Source organism: Juglans microcarpa x Juglans regia, chromosome 4S (assembly GCF_004785595.1).
Source record: "Juglans microcarpa x Juglans regia isolate MS1-56 chromosome 4S, Jm3101_v1.0, whole genome shotgun sequence".
NCBI classification, from domain to species: domain Eukaryota; kingdom Viridiplantae; phylum Streptophyta; class Magnoliopsida; order Fagales; family Juglandaceae; genus Juglans; species Juglans microcarpa x Juglans regia.
In genome coordinates, this window is record NC_054601.1 from 10,532,834 (window position 1) to 10,550,682 (window position 17,849).

Consider the following 17,849-nt stretch of genomic DNA (forward strand, 5'->3'; position numbering starts at 1 on the left):
ATTAGAAATTGCTTACCAACAAGAGGTAATTTGTTTTTTAAAAGAAGGGTGGTAGATAAGTTTACATGCCCAATCTGTGAGAGAGAGAGGAAGAGACCCCATGCCATGTTTTATGGAGGTGTCCTGCGGCAGTTGATGTCTGGGCTGAGGAAGGGAGTCCAGTGCAGAAATGGGTGTATGGAGAAGAGGATTTTGGGGAAGTATGGAGGAAGATGGCAGCGAGATTGAATGAAGAAGAGTTGGGACTTGTAGCTACTGTGTTTCGAAACTTGTGGTTGAGGAGAAATAAATTTGTTTTTGAAAATGGTTTTTCTAGCCCAAAAGCTATTTTATCCAAGCAAGACATAGCATGGAGGAGTATCAAAATGCTCAAGGAATCAGAAGAGAAACCAGTAGCAGCAGAATTGTAAACAACAGTAGAGGAAACAGAGAGCTTGCTAAATGGAAGGCACCAAGGGAAGGAGTAGTGAAAGTGAATTGGGATGCAGCTTATGACAAGAAAAACAAGATAATGGGTGCTGGTGTGGTTATACGAGATGCAGGAGGGGATGTTCTAGTGTCTCTTTGTCTGAAGAAAATACATGTAAATTCTGCTGTGGTTGCAGAAACAGAAGCTTTGTGGAGAGCCTTGAAGTTGTGCTCAGAACTCAACATTGGGGATGCTATGTTTGAAGGGGATGCTCTGGAGGTTGTTAAGGCTGTAAACTGTGCAGATGAAAACTGGGAGTGGAATGGTCAAGTGATAGCAGACTGCAGAGAACTGTTAGTACATAGACCTATGTGGTCAATTACACACACGTATAGAGAAGCAAACAAGATAGCACATTTTTTAGCAAATTATGCATACAATGTAAATGAGGAGGTAGTATGGATAGAAGATGGTCCTGAGGGGCTGTTTAGTCTTATACTCCAAGACAAGATTGTATTGTCAACCTTTGATGAATAGAAGAAGAAATGTTTTGATTTCAAAAAAAAAAAAAAAAAAGATCTGAAAGTTGCTCCAGTTTTTGTATGTGGGAATCATCTAATCATCACAACCTGATCCGGCCGGAGTTACCTACCCTATAAGCTCGGCTTCCACATTCATCACTTTGTAAGAGGGGCTGGGTGTTATCTCTAGCCATTCTGTCTTAGCACGATCTGAAAGGGCAAGAAAGCGACGAGGTCCAAAGATGACCTAGTGGGGCCTAAATTTTTTAAATGTTCTATTGGGTTCGCAAGGCTGAAGCTGCACTGGTTGAATGCTGCAAAATATGGAGGTCTTAAGGCGACAACTTGTTGCTTTAATTCTAGGCCCTGTGGGGATTTGAAAGCATTTATGGCCAGCATTCGGTCTATGTTAAGATATAAAATAAATAATAAAATCTACCTCTTTCTATCAGCTTAATTTTTTGAGACAAGTGGTAATTTCATATGGTATCAGAGTAGAGGTCCTGAGTTTAAACTCTGACTCTACACTCTATCCTATTTAATTAAATATTTCATGTGTTAGGCCACCCATTAAGAAGGAGTCTGGCCCGCACGTGTGGGTGAGTGTTAAGATATAAAATAATTAATAAAATCTATCTCTTTCTATCAACTTAAACTTTTAGGATAAGTGGTGATTTCACATTCCAAGACCCACCAAAAACGAACATAAGCAGTTAACTATTCTTCAAGGTTTTAACATGGTCCTCCAAACTAAGCAGATAAACTACTATACTGGGTTGGCCTGGTACAATATGTAGAAAGCTAAAAAGTCCGTATGGCCTTCAGTTTCATCTTCCACTACTATATATGCAGGGCTTCATATGGTCCAAATATTTTTACAAGTTTCTGCCATCATGCATTGGCAGCCCCACTGCCCCTTGGTCCGGTTCAATCAACAAACTGCAGTGGAAGTAAACAATATAGACATACATAATGCAGTGTTCAAAATTGCAACTACTGAATAATGGAAACTTTACTCCTTCCTTGATCACTGCTCAACATCAGAATCTGTCTCAGAGAAATTTCAGTACTTTCACACAAACCCATATAAATGATTGTTGTAATTCAATCATCTAGCTTCTTAACATTACAAATAAAGCAAATGATCAGGAGGCTATATTATAATTTTCTGGATTCAACTCAAATTGAGATAGTAAGGAACACTAGTAGAATTCAGCCACTCATTTCCTTGTATCAATGCCCCTACTGTGAACTGGCTTGCCTCGGCCGAGCTGTTGATGACCCTATAACCAGGCCATGTGACTCTTGCACTTGTGTTTGAACCCGGACCTCTGTTCATGTACTCCCCATAATAAAGGGTGCTCAATGCAAACGTTCCATTCCATTCCAACCACCCAGCTGGGTCAACCAAATCATCAATGCTTGACTTGAGAAAAACAGTTCTAGAATACTCCTTCCAGGGACGACCTAGGTAAGTTTTAAAGGATGCCTTCACTGGAATGAAATCAGAAGCAGCAGTAACTTTGCAGTTCAAGATTGAGATGCCAGTGTTTTGGTTGGGATCCTCTCTCCCTTGGGCAGTGAAAATGTTTCTCTGGTTTTCATTAGGCTTCCGGGCGTACAAGTTGCAGTTTTGGAGAACAACTGCAGCGTTTCCGAAGATGAAGTCGATTGTGCCATAGATGTCACAGTCGCGGTAGAATTGTCTGAGGGAATGGACATAAAGAGTGTCTTGGTAGGCTACAAAGCTGCATTTGTAGAAGGCAGAGAAATCTGCGCCGCTCCTTAAGGCCACGGCTTGATGTTTACTAGGCCCTGCAGAGTTCTCAAAGGTGATACCTTTGGCTATGAATCCGTTGCCCACCACAGCTGAAAGAAACCACAACGATAGACACAAGGATTAGACGGTGACAAAATATGATTACATTATTTTCGGTCTGATTGCAGAAAATAGACTAAAAAGACTTTGCAAACATGCCATTTTTTATTCCTTAAAAATTCACTTAATCCGATAATTAAATCTCTTTTCTTAGAAAAAAGAAACAACTCAGATATCTTTGACAATTTCCAAATTTTACAATATCAAAATATATTTTTTGAAAATTTTGAGAATTTTCATCATGTCCAACTATATGTTAAACGTTGTCTTTAGATAATATATAGATTCTAAGTTTAAATATAATGAGATTAATATGCTTTTACTTTTTTAAATTATAAAAAATATCAGATTTAAATTCTTAAAAGCATACAAAAATAATAATAAATGTCCTAAGATTTATTATGAGACCCATCTCGATAAGAATAAAAATATTTATTATTTTTTTTATATTCTTAATTACTAAATAAAAAAAATTCATAACATTACCAAAAAAATACCTTTCTAACCTAGTCGGAATTGTTAGACCCAATCGGAACCCAACATTGGGTCAGCATTTTTGTTTATTATTTTTACGGAAACAATAATAATTTATAAATGCCTGAAGATCTTATCCTCTGACAAAATCCAAATTAGATGGTTGACTGATAAAAAGAATTCAAAGGACAACTTCTTCCAAAAAAAAAAAAAGACAACTACTTTACCGACAACATGAGCAAGCGCTGTTAAAGGATGCACGCGCGGGACACAGTCATCCGAAGATGGCCTTCCTAAGCCACCGACATCCGTGCACATTAATATAATGTGCAGTTTTGAGTTGAAAATTGTGTATGTAATTTTGTTGATAAATAAAAATAAAAAAAATTTTATTTAAAAAAAAATATTATTATAATTTTAAATTTTTTTAAATATAATTATATGAGTTTGTACGAACGATTTTCAAAAGACATTATATACAGAATAACTCAAAATAGAATATATTAGAATCGTCTTTATCATTGCCAAGAGGTCGGTGCCTTTCTCAGGGGCCCGGCTCTTGAACTCGTAATTCAGAACCGGGACCTGACCTCTATCAACCAAGTACTGGGACAAGTTTAATCAGTTGTACTCATTAGGTGATGCAAAGCTTTTTTACTTTCAATTTTAATATGGTCATCCGTGCATATTAACAATACGTGGTACAAAGTGTTGATTGAATATTTTAATTTTAAAAAAATGAGCCTCCAACTTATTTTTATAATCTTATACTAATAAGAAGTGATTTTATAAAATTAAACTTTATTTTTAATAAAATCACATAAGTACATTAGTTGGTCTTCATTATAATAGATGTATTATTACCCGTTTAATTTAATATATATATATATATATATATATATATATAGTGTCCTATAATCAACACGATATTATGGTTTTTTTTTTTTTTTTTTTCAATTTATAGTTTAAAGTGTATTCGGAGTTAGTAACGTGTCCTTGATAGGCTCAAATCATACTCCATGTATAATTAAATTATGCATTCATATTAATTACACGAAACTATCAAACTAGTTAACTCAATGTGTGGGAGATTAATTCAGAAGAGAGATGATAATATAGTCATGAGTGAGGAAGCGCCATGCAATTATTTTAAAAAAAATAAATAAATACGAAACTCACATAAATTTTTTTTTTAATAATAAATTCTATTATATTTTAAAATGATTGTACGATACTTACACATTCTACGACTATATATAACATTACTTAAATTCATAATATTGCATGGTCCATGTCCCACCTACCAAGTTATTTGTGGGTGCGCATGCATGTGCATGCAGCTTTATATATTGCGGTGGTTCTACGTGACCTTTAAAAGTCTTCACGTGTTGGGTCCCCATCTAGCGTCGGGTTATCTTCAAGTCAAATTAAATACATATATAAGAACTATATATGATAAATGATTTAGCTGTAAAGAAATTCTACAAAATTAGATCTGTAAATTGACATGATTTGATATACTATATTAGATTATAAAGTTATTTTTATTATAAAATAGATCTAACATATCATATGAAATTATATCAATTTATAAATTTATTTTTATAAAATCCGGTTATGTCTTTAACACTTTTCTTATTATATACAGGTCCCTATTACCGACTTGAAATATCAACATTATAAGAACATTTATGTGGGAGTTTAATTAGATTCATCGTGTAATTATATGGTCTAGAATCCCATAAATCAATCACCCATTCATTAATGGAGTTGTTCGAAATTAATGATATATTTTTTTAACTGATCTTCTGGATTGTGAGTATTCCACGTCCTAATCGAATTGACTTACACTAATTAAAAACTTCGACATTAAAACAGACAGTGAGGTTCATATGCTGTACGTGTCTGGCATGGTCTTCGCAAAACAGGCAAACAAGAATAAAATTAAGCATGTCATGAGAGAAAGAAAAGAGGGAGAAAGTTGAAGTTTTGGAAGTAACTCACCTACGGTGGCTGAACGGAATGTAGTCCACCCATCCACCACATTTCTACTTGCTTTCACAATCGTCTTTCCAATTCCATCTCCAATGAACATCAAATTGGTCTTGTTCCTCTCAACCTCGACATTCTCAAAATATGCACCTGCCTTTATGTATATCACAAACCTACACGGCCACAATTTAATGTTCTATCAGTACTTGTAATAATAATACTGGCAATAAAATATAAAGTTAACTTGTAACGTTCTAAATAGAAAATTAATGGGAGATCATATGTCAGTCTTTAATTGTCGGACTTGTGACATTAATATCCACGTTAACTGATTAAAGGTTGAAAGTGACATATTAATGTTACGTGGCAATCTTCATTATTTAATTTCTAACGATAGATTTTCGGGATGCCTAATTACAATTTTCTTAAAGTTTGAGTATCAATTTTGCAAAAGTTAAAAACTAAGGTCACAAAATACAAAAACTTAATAAGCCAAGTACTAGTTTTGTAATTAACCCTTAATCTTACAATAATTGTAACTTTGTAAGGTTGATCGATAATTCTTTTAAAGTATAAGTCTATGGATCCTTAAATTCGAAAGGTAAAGATATTACTTACATTAGTTCTTTCGTGAAGAGCACAAATTCAGTAACATCTGAGACTGTGTGTGTGTGTGTGTGTGTATAGAGGAGATAACGTACTGTATAACAAACCTGGTTGTGCTGGAGTTTGGAGCAGCAGCCACAGCCTCACCGATCGTAGTGAAATTCCCAGTTCCATCCTTGGCCACCACCAAGTCATATTTTGTCCCATTCATTGATGAAGATTGTAACAGTTTTCTGCCCTTCCCCGAAACCCACGAAGGAAACCCATCTTTCATTTCTCCATACTCAGGGTATACCTCGGACTCGGATTTGTTAACTCTGGGGATTTTCTTGAGTATGGCGAGAGCATTACTTAGATGGTGAGAGATACTATACAAGCTGTTCTTGATCATTTTTCTCACATGACTTCCGTTGCTATAAGCAAATCCATCAAGGCACGTGTACTGGTTAGTCATTGCCGCGCTTAAAAATGTTTGCAAGTTATGGAAATTATTCTGGGTGGCTGATTCCTTAGGGAAGAGATCGGAGATGGTTGCATGAAGCTCGGCAAGGGTGTCGTCAAGGAGCTCAAGGCAATCGTCGAGAGCTCTCTTTCCAAGAGGGTCGAGATTCTTGAGCTTCTGCCGAATGCCGGTGCAGTTTGAGGAGGAGGTTCGTACCTCGGATATGGTGTAGTTTACGGTGGCCGAGATTATCTGTCGGGGTGTTTTGGCGATGAGATCTGGGAAAGAAGAGAGGGTTGAGACGCAGAGGTCAGGGTAGAGTGTGCCTTGGCATGTTGAGTGGGCTACTTGGAAGTGTTTGTGGATGCGTATGTGGTGATTGTTTATGGTTTTGGGGCTCTTTCTCAAATGGGTTATTTGGGAGAGTAACACCAAGACAATGGCTGAAATGGGCAAGAAAGTGGCCAAGAATCTAGTTCCTTTTCTGAGATTATTCATGGTGGGTGTGTTGAGAGACACAGATGCTCGAGGGAGAGAAGTGAGGCCCGGGGCAAGGATATAGCACCTACTAAATATATAGGTGTCAATGCTCGTTAAATGTGGTAATGGGTTTAGCATCAATGAGTTTTTGTTTATTAAGTATTTAATATTTACTGAGCGGAGGTCTGGATAGTGAGTTGAGATGAGATAAATTAAAATAAAAGTTGAAAATTGAATAAAATATTATTAAAATATTATTTTTTAATATTATTATTATTTTGAAATTTGAAAAAATTGAATTGTTTATTGTATTTTGTGTAAAAATTTTAAAAAATTATAATGATTAGATGTGATGAAATGAAATGCTTTTTGTTAGTATTTAAATTTAAAGAAGAGCGTGAAGGAAACACTTATGTCAAGAAATTGGAAGAAATATAAAATATAATCTAAAGCGTAAGGATAATTAGATTGTCAATATCTCACGAGGGCACCATGGAAATGATCTTTTAATGCATATGGTTGTAAAGGAAGTGATGGAGCATGTATTGGAGAAGAAAAATGTTACAATCACAAATAAATTTCATAAAACTAAATCTATAAACAAACATGATTTCATATGAAACGTTAGATCTATTTTATAATAAAAGTAATTTTATACTATAACGGATCACAAGTTACATTAATTTATAGATTTATTTTATAAAAATTTTTTATAGTTAAAATATTTCTTTTTAATTATATTTATTATTATTATTATTTTCCTTCCTATCTCCCCCGCCCTTCAGATCGCCATGGACAGGGGAAGAACAGAGAGAGAGTTCTCTTTCTCTTTAGTTACATGCAATAATGGTTAACAAAAAGACAACTTTTTGTTTGTACAGAAAACTCTACGGTCGCAACAATGTTTAGTAAATATTTTAAAAACGATCGAATGCTTCCTTTGTGTTAATTGAGGAGAAATCCTATACGTCCCGAATTCGAGACGCAAAAAAGTGTCTCTAATGAGTTTTTTTTTTCAGTGATTTAGGAAGTATTTTTTAATAATGTTGTGAATTTTTTTTATTTTTTTAAATATTTATGATAATTAAAAAAATATATAAAAAAAAGAAATAAAATAAAATAAAATGTGCTGTTCGGAGAGTGCATTCGGGAGCTTGTTTTGGGAAGTGTAGTACTGCTCTTGATTGAGATCAGGCTGAAAAGCGCTTTTCACATCCAAAAGGTACCTGTTTTTGTGTAATTAATATTATTTGATGAAGAGTAATGCTACTATCACTATTTCATTTCATGAGTATTAAATAATTAGAGATTTTTTATTATATTTTATTTATAGGTTAATTATTTAATATCATATTAAGAGATATTGAAAGAATAATAATAAAAATGATGATAAATAGATTTTTATAAATTGTAAATAGATTTTTATAAATTGCAAACCATCAAGACCTAATATATATAACATTCAATACGTTAGGTTATAAAATTATTTTTTTTATACATCGAACAATTTTTTCACATTCAAAGGATAAAAAATGCTTTTTAAACCCAAAAGCACTTATGCAATAGTTTATATTTTATACATTTGTAGAGAAATTGTATTCACTATCCTCTAAATCACCATCATCTTCTCGTATCATTATGTGGCATGAAATGATTGGATAATAAGTAATGAATGATAATTAATTTTGAAGGTAAATTTGCAAAAGTAGCCTTTTACAAATGTGTTTAATTTAAAACATGATTTTTTACAAATTGATGTAGCTTGATATAATATGTTATATTGTAAAATTACTTTCATTGTAAAATATATATAACATATCATAAAAATTTATATAAGTTTTTATGTTTATTTTTATAATATGTTTTTATGGCTATAACATGACTTCCAAATGAAAATTGCATATCTAGAAGCACATATTGAGATGTAAAAAACTAGTTTAGTTTGGAGTTAGAGACTCATTGGAGGGAGCCGCCTCACCTCTCGCTTGCTGTGCTAATCGAGCTAGTCGTGGATGCTCTCCTTTCTTTTTATTCCTCATTTCATTGTTTATTTTCATTAGGGGTGAAAGAAAAAATTGAAAAATGGTTGAATTGGACTGGATCGGACTGAGCCGGTAGGTTTGATCCAATTTGTAACTCGTCAGGTGCTTTACCGATTTTTAAAAACGAAAATCAGTGTGGTATCAATTTTCATATATATTTTGAAAATTAGTTTAAACCAAACCGGACCGGCACATATATATTTTTAATTTTTTATATTATATATAATTTTTATATTATTATTATATATATTATGTGCTACATTTCTAATTAATATAACATGTACATGAAATTCTAATCTTATTATTTAAGTCTATTGATCTTATAATATAAAATTAATATACTAGTATAATTAGACACTAATTATACTATTTTAATCTTATTATTCAAATTTATTAATCTCACTATAATTGAACATTGAAGAATTAGTAATTGTTAATAATAAATATTAAATTCTCACAATTAAGTTTAGTATTAAAAAGTTATAATATTAAATATATATAGTGTCGCACGTGTAAATGGGTAAACTAAAAAACCGGATCGGACTGGATCGAAACTAGAAAAACTCAAAGTTTAAGTTTTGGTAATGAATCGGTCCATATCGATTCTTAAATTTTTAAAACTGGTATATACAGATTCAGTTTCTAAAATTCTCCAATACTAAACTGAATCAGGCCGGATACATCTCTAATTTCCACCTCTAGCTATGGAGTTCCACTCCAAAATATGCTACGTCCGGTTGTCCAAAACCACACATACGTTCCATGGATGTCTTCACCACCTGCCGATCCCTGATTTCAGCCCATACATGCAATCTTAGATGGGTGGGCCAATAAATGTTGGAGATCTAATCCAATAAAAGCATTTCTACTATCGTATTTATTGGTGCTCCATACTTCATCTACCAGCAATGTGAGAAGAGAGCCCCGTACTTCGTTTAATTACATTTTATTTTATTTTATTTTATTTTTTATTGTGGTGCTGTAATGCGATTGTTTAAGGGTATTTGTAAGGATGATAAATATTAGAAAGGAATCTTATACCATACACTTACATCTAATCAATATGTAATTAATTATTTTTATCATTATATTAAAACTCATATTTAAACATTAAGATAGAATGACAAATATGACAAATCACATTTTGATTAAATAGATGTGTGTATTGTAAACCTTCTATGTAGAATTTCTCTTGTAAGGATTGGATCATCTCCCATACTGTTTGTATAAAACGACGTTGTTTTGATGCAAATCCCTAAAAGGCATTGTTTTATACTTAAGAATTAATATATAAAAAAAACCTTGGCTCCCAGCCCATTTCTCCACTACTCTCTCTCTCTCTCTCTCTCCCCCCCACTCTTCACTCATCTCCAGTTCCCTCTCCTATCTTCTTTCTTTCCCTATGTCTGTCATTCTCTCCTCCTTCTTTTCCTCTCCACCCCAAAATATCAATGACTCATGCCCTACTTTTAGAGTTCTTGAAGTGTGGCCATAGAAACACGACTATGAATGGCCATAGGTTTGTTTGTAAACCCATAACCATTCATGACTATAGTTCCTTTGCTGAGACTGTGGTCTTGTCATGGTAGTGATCTTAATTCTTTTTTCTGTGTGTCACTATTTGTACTTTGTAATTTGTTGGATGGTAGATTTGTAGGTTTTAGGGACGGATCTGTAGATTTGTTGTTGTTTTAGATTTCTTTTGGATATTTTTTAGTTTTTTCCGATTGTTTTCCATTGTGGGTGGAGGGTGGACAGTGGGGTACTACAAGCAAAACGGATTTTTGTGGCCATTTAATTGCGGCGAAAAGACTATTTGTGACCAAAATAAATTCATTTTAGTTGTAAATAATCATTTCGCTGGAATTAACTGGCCATATATAAAAACTTTTCTTGTAGTGGGGATGGATGGACCAGGGGCTGATCCGCCTCTAGCATGCAGATGGGGCACCCCACCGACAGGGTGTGGGAGCAGATTTTCAGGGGGGGATCCCACCCCCTGCCCATGCGGGGACGGGGTGCGGGAAGGGAGCACCCCTACCCTAAGGTGTGCGGGTAGCACTCCTATATTGTATGCAGCTTTACTTACGGTCCAAGCTAGTAGTTGGGGATGCTCTTGCTGAAGTGGGGCGACTGCTCATTGCTAACCATCGCCTGATACGACCTCCAGGCCAAACCAACAATCAAGAATGTCCTCGCTGAAGTTGGCCGAGTGCTCGTTACTAACACTAACCCGATACAGCCTCTGGGCCAAGCCAGCGGTCGAGAACACTCCCACTGAAGTTGGTTGAGTGCTCATTGTAGACGCTTGCCAGATCTGGTCTCTAAGCCAAGCCAACAATCTAGAACGCTCCCCTAAAGCCGGTTGAGGGCATTTTCCTGAGCAAGCAGCAGGCAAATGGGTCATTCATCCAGAAAATAAACCAAAAGCAAAGATCGGGATTGGGGCGAAATGGGAAGTGGAAAGAATCCAAGAGAAAGTCTAACGATCTCTTCCCACGAGGACTTAAGTTCGGACTCTAGCTCGGCAACTTGCTACTGGGACTTGGCCAACCTCTCCATTACCATGTCGGTTACTTGTTTGAGTTGGAGGAACTCTCTGTCATGTGCGCCCAAGGCATCTCAGACAGACTTGTAATCGGTTATTGCCCATGCTTGCTTCCAGTGGGTGGCGTCGAGGTCATCTCTGAGGCGGGAACTGGACCACTCACTCTCCGCAAACCTTCTCGCATACTCAAGACTACTTTGCCCCACCCCTTCCAGTTCATTCTCAAGTTGGTTAGCATGGTCACTCCCCGTAGAGACCTATTCCCCTGATAGAGTGAGGACATTTATATCTACTTCCCCGCACCACTAAGACAGAGACAATTCGACCGAGATCTCCCTGAGGGAGGAACTTTCCTCGGCTAAGTTGTGCCAAAGGGTGAAACCTCCACTTTCAAGGTAGCAACATCGGCCTCCTGAGCTCGGCAATGAGAGCTTAGCTAAGAATATGCATCCTCCCACTTTCTCCTTTCTTCCAAGATGGCCCGACAAGCCCTCACCATGTACGAACAGGAGGATTGTGCTTACTCCTTTAAGGAAGAGTGATGTTGCATAATCCAACCGACCCAAGAATAATGCCCTTGCAATGGTAGACACCCATTTAAAGAAAAGCAAGAAGGGAAAGGGAGACCCACAAGAAGGAAATAGATTACATATTGAAGCAAGAAAGTGATCAAGGTCCCGAACAAGCGGCTCGATGGGAGGGCCTATGAGAGAAGGAACCTTGGAAGAGAGGGACGCTCAGGTGAGTTGGGGGAGGCTAACATCTCAATGGACAAAACCAGGGCATAGAATGCAAATCGTCTGCCAACATGAGCAGTATTGTTAGGTGGCACCTCTCCCAGTGGCAAGTAAACAACTGGGACCATTTCTGGGTGGGGCACGCGATGTTTTGCCCTTGCATGGAAAGTCTTCGACGGGAGCACGTCCTTGGAAAAAGATGGTGAAGACCCACCCTCGAATGTGGGGACAAGGGAGCCTTAACAGAATGAATCATCGTCGAAGGAACATCAACAGGCGTAGCAGAAACCTCCTCCTCATTCCTAGTAAGTGGCTCCAAATGAAGTTTCACTAGCAATGAAAAGTTGGGCTCCTGCACTAACCTTTGAGATACTACCCCAAACTGGCGATGACAATCCAACCTTGGCCACAACCCACCAGACATAACATTCAGACTCACCCGTCGACAAAGAAGAGAGTGAAGCTTCGAATCTCTCAAATGAGACCTTAGGAGAGCCTGGAACGAACGCCAGGGCATCACCAAAGAGAGAGGCGTTGAGCACCAAGTCCATCTCCTCCACCATTTGGTTTAGAACGTCCACCAGACACCTAAAGTATGACAGTATGACAAATTGATGGATATGACGCGGGGGATCAAAGCAAAATGGTGAGTGCACAGGGCTCCCCCTAAGGCTGGAAGGGTCACAAAAAATCCTTGCTCAACCCTAGATCGTGGAGGAGCCTCAGAAACTAGCACCCTTGAAGGTCGAGAATCCGATCAGATGGGTTGGGCAACACCAACTCCATAGATTTAGGGACCCAGTAGAGATCCCTTACAAAATCCTGCTCCACTATAGTAGTGGTCACGAAGCCATTGCAGCCTTCGAAAAGCTCCAGCCACAAATAACTACTACCAAAGGCTTCAGTGGAAAGATCGCTTGCCTGAAAAGGCCCAAGAGTCTTGGGAGCCATGGGAACAAAAATGTCTGCGTGCGAGTACAAAAGGGCTAAGACAACTTTGGGAAAGAGGCACAAAGGGAATATTGTGAGAAAGAAGAAATAACTCATTCCTCCTAAGGTTAATAATGGCCCCTCAAGGAGAACCCTATGGGCCGACATGGCCATCCGGCTATGTCCCAGCAAGATATAGCTCATGAGAACCAGCACCATCAAGATGGGCTAATGCATCCCTGGTAACTTGGTTAGAGATTAGTAAAGTCGGAGCAGTCTCCCATACCCGATACCGAGGAAACGTTACAACATTAAATGCATCGAAGTTCCCTCTCAAAGGACATACCCATGTCAAGCCGTGATGGTTAGACACCCAAGAGAGGTTACTGCATTCAATGTTTTGATGTCCCTCCTTAGAGGATGTGTTGCTATTAGGCTACCCTCGGTCTGTATATAGGATGGGGAGGAAAGTCCAAAGAGGTATCATTTCTTTGAAAAACACACACACGAGCATCTACCAATATAGATATCAATTGACTTATGCATTGGAGGCACCCCTAAACCAAACCATCGACGTTCATTTTGTCTGCAGGTAGTGCGAAGGTGTTGGGCATCGTGAAATTGACTTCAACACTTAGAGTGCAATTTCATGATAAAGAAAATGTTCTAAATGATTATCATTCTTTAGAAAAGTTTTTAGTTGCAAATTCAATTGAGTTTTGTGAACCTTTTGAGAAACTTCAATAAAAATTTGTAATGATATTTGTGAAAATCGGTAGGTAGATTTAAAAAAATTGTTCCAATATACATTTTAAGTTTCTCTTTTAGATTTGTGTTTTTTTTTTATTTTTTTTATTTTTTTTGTATTTTTCACTAAAACCTATGTAATTGATTAGATGAACAATTTCTTGGGATAATAATTTTCTTTTAAATTTAATGCTTGTTGAAATTAAAATGAAAACTTTTTATGGGAAAATGTTGTATCTTTCTTGGTAGCCAAGTCTTATGGCCTACTTCATTTTATTTACCTCACTTGATATGAGAACAAAATTCTCATGAAGATCTTCTTTTGGAAGAAACCTAACCTCACCCGATTGGAAAAGGATGAATTGGCATTAGAGCTTAGAAAATTGGAAACGGACTGCTGTATTGTTCAAGGCACACTTGTGGTACATTTGTGCTAATAATTATAGTAGGAAGTACATATTAGGTTGCACATATTAGGCCTGCAACCCAAACAACCCGGGCTGTGTTTGGGCCCGACCCGACCCGATCCGATTTTCATAACACTGCAATCCGACCCAACCCGACAAGAGTCTGGTCAACCCGTTTCTTCTCAAAGTCTGAAGGAACCTGTCAATTTCATATAATTGATTTTTAGATAGAGAAAAACTACTTTTAAATTCAACCGCGTACATGGTTGAAGGGGCTTATGGATCGACCTTACTGGAGCATATTGGCAACACAACATTGAAAGTAGCCTTGGGATTTGCACTTCTGTAGCTCCATAAATTCTACATACAGGCTATGGTGGAAGTTAGGTTGGATGAGGCGGTGAAGAATACAACTTCTTTGACTTCTACAGCTCGCGCTGACGAAATACAGGCATTCATTCATTAAAAAAGAGTAATCAAGATCCCAACGGTTATTTCTCTGTCGACGCGAAAGTGAGCGATGAAAATGAAAAGATGTTTTCTTCGGCTGGCGTTGTGGATTCTAATGCGAAGGAAAGCAGAGTTTCGTTTGAGAATTATCTAGGCGAGTTGAGTTGTGATAGTGAAGTATTTTAATTTTCTAACATTTGTTTGGTTGTTGGGAAAATCTGGAAAAGGAAAGGAAATTGAATTCTTCCTTTGGTTGTCTTGATTGCTTACGGTGTTAGGACTTTGCTCCTGTTTGGAGGGGGGGGGGGGTTAGTTTTGGGGCTGTACAAAAAAGAAGAAGAATAAGACGAAGAAGAATCGTGTGAAAGAAAATAAATAGTCGGATCGTTTTGACATTTAGCGGGTTCGACCCGCAAACAAATTCAAACCGTGTTTTTCGGACGGGTCGGGTTGGATCTATCGGGCGGGTTGGGTTCTACGGTTTTCTGCACAACCCTAGTACATATAGTTGTGCTAATTAATTAAACTTGCTTTGGCAAACGATTTTTCATCTTCTTCTTTTTTCTTTTTATTTTTTATTTTTTTCGAGATCTCTTGTTCTCAAGTTGGACAGGGATACATCTATGAATCGTGTTGGGATTTGATGCAACGGTGGAGGAAATCATTGAAGATGTTGGCACCATTTTTTTTCTGACACGCAAGAGCTTGCAAAAGTGAACAGACTTAGCACCAAAGCTTTCTGGAGGTGGCTACTCCGATACTTAAGTTAGTTTTCTTTTAGTGCAAATAATACGCTTCTTTTGTGATTATGCCAATTACAGTGAGGGTTTTGAAGTTGACCCTCCTTTTATAGGCCTTCCCTGTCACTGTTTTGAAAATGATAGGCATACAGGCTATACACGGGCACTTAGACACAGAATGATGTCATATGGCCATGCGTCATACAAATAGCAAACAAGTTTGATTCTTTTTAAAGAGAATTTTGTCCTCCCGCTTCGAGCTCACCATTCTTCGTAACTCTGTTATCTCATGTTTTATATTTTGTGGGAATTTCAAGTTTTGGCATGTCATGATTGTGGGGTTCGTTCCCTTGGAGCCCGTTTCTCATGATTCGAATGGGCTTAACAACGACCATTTCTTGTCCAAGGTGGTTGACATGACAAAATTCTTATTCTTAATAGATTTAAATTTAAATTTTTCTACAAAATAAATCATACCATACATTTTATTGCTGGTGTAGTGGGCATTATCTAGCCATATGCACTATTACAATGACTACTTCACAGCAGATATTTCACTACAAGAAAAATAGTTTTTTGCATCATCTAAATTAATTGTCGAAAAAGCATTATCAATGTTGCAATTACTTTTTAGAGTCGCTTTTGAATCGAGGCTAGATGGTCGATAATACTATGTCTCAAAAATCTTTTCGCATCAAAATTAAATATCATCACAAAACTGTGCACATTTGCAGCGAAATTCGTTGCCACTAGTGGAGGACATGAGCGATGCAAAAGACATTCCAAACGATAAGAAAAGTCCTATTTGCGACAATTTATATATAGTCTCAAATGTCATCGCAAAAAACACCACCATGGTTACTTATTGCTGATAGAATTTTTTCTGACGATTTATTCTTGCCACAAAAAGGTCATTTATTATATGATTTTTTGTCGCAAATAATTTTATGTGATGATTATATTGCCACAAAAAATATGTTCGGCCGTAAAAGTCACACAAATTTGTTTTGGTTGTAACTACTTATTTGCATCAATTAAGTTGACGTAAATAAGTATTTGTGACAAAAACTTGTCTCCAACCAATATATATCGCTATGTTACCAAATAAAAAAAATAGTATTGAAAAAAAATACATAAAAATAGTACCCATCTTGTATTATATTACAATTCATAAAGCAATCACACAAAATATTTGTTTTATATTCTAAGCAATTACATTATATTACAATCTATAAAAAGCAAATATATACATTAGATTACAACCCATAAAGTAATTAGATTATATTCTAAGTGTGATACTTTAGACTTCTCAAGGCAGATCAAAGTACAAAACTTGTAAGCATGTATTATCAAGTACAACATACTTGCATAAATCTTTGTATCGGATTCTTGCAAAAATATTTGATGTCATCCTCAAATCATTATAAAACAAAAATTCTAAAGATATTAGAACAAATGAAAGGGGGAATGTAAGAAACATGTACATGAAATGTTCATCTAAACACATGAAGCATAAAACACTTGATAGCATAAATATGTATACATGACAAAAGACTAAAAACGAACAAAAAATCTCATTTACATATAATCCATGCACAAGTGATTTTATTTTCCCAATTTTCTCCTCAAAGTTATACTTCTACAAAGATGATGATCCAAGTTTTCCCTCTGCATAAGCCATAAATTCATACACAAGGAGCAGTTCCTTCACTACTTCTGAGAAAAAGAGCATAAACTCATGCACAACTTTCTCCTCCTTTTCCTTTCATTATGAGAAAAAGAAGCACATAACTTATTAACATCAATGGTTTACTTAGACATGCATGTCACAAACTTTTCTAGGCGTGTGGCCTGGTAAAGATCATAGTAATTAATTAGGTTCATCTTGAATCCTTCAACCTGTGACATTAGAGCAAACACACTTTCAGCAACATAATGAATTACACACTAATCTAGAGTTGAACATGTATGCTTTATTCCCTACACGTCCAGCATAAATTATATCACTTGTCCTGGTGTTGAGTTATATAACAGATTGCAATAAGACAGATATCTAGTATACTGGCCTTGGCAGTTTTACGTTAAAAGTTGAAAATAGTATCATATATTCTTAATTTTTAAGTTTATGACCCCACAACTCAAGCCAATCAATTCTAACAATCATCAGGTAATTGATAATGAATCCACTAAGTAGTCTAGCTAGGCACCGAACAAATTCAACTCAACTTGGTCAAATTAGATCAAGTTTCAAAAAAATGCAATTTGAAGTTCAAATAATAAGAATTTACCATCATTCTGGCATAAGCAGATCCAATGCAACCAGCTCCAATCACCCCAACAGTCTGTCCATTAAGCAAGTTTCCCACAATCCTATCTAAAAAAGAAAGCCAAATCACGCTTTGCTCTTGATCATCTGAAACGTATCAATCATTCACATGATATGAA

At 36.3% G+C, this 17,849-nt stretch overlaps 1 protein-coding gene across 1 annotated transcript; it reads right to left on the minus strand.

Annotated features, from left to right (window-relative positions):
• Positions 1–1,931: 1,931 nt before the first annotated feature.
• Positions 1,932–16,167, minus strand: LOC121262029 (pectinesterase 3-like). The gene is made up of 9 exons (XM_041164467.1): positions 16,155–16,167; positions 12,867–13,182; positions 12,493–12,718; positions 12,113–12,345; positions 11,776–11,969; positions 10,994–11,224; positions 5,989–6,988; positions 5,288–5,448; positions 1,932–2,799 (listed from the first exon to the last, which is right to left on the minus strand). Exons 1-9 carry the CDS (start codon positions 16,165–16,167, stop codon positions 2,105–2,107), a joined length of 3,069 nt encoding a protein of 1,022 aa, XP_041020401.1. The 3' UTR covers positions 1,932–2,104.
• Positions 16,168–17,849: the final 1,682 nt, after the last annotated feature.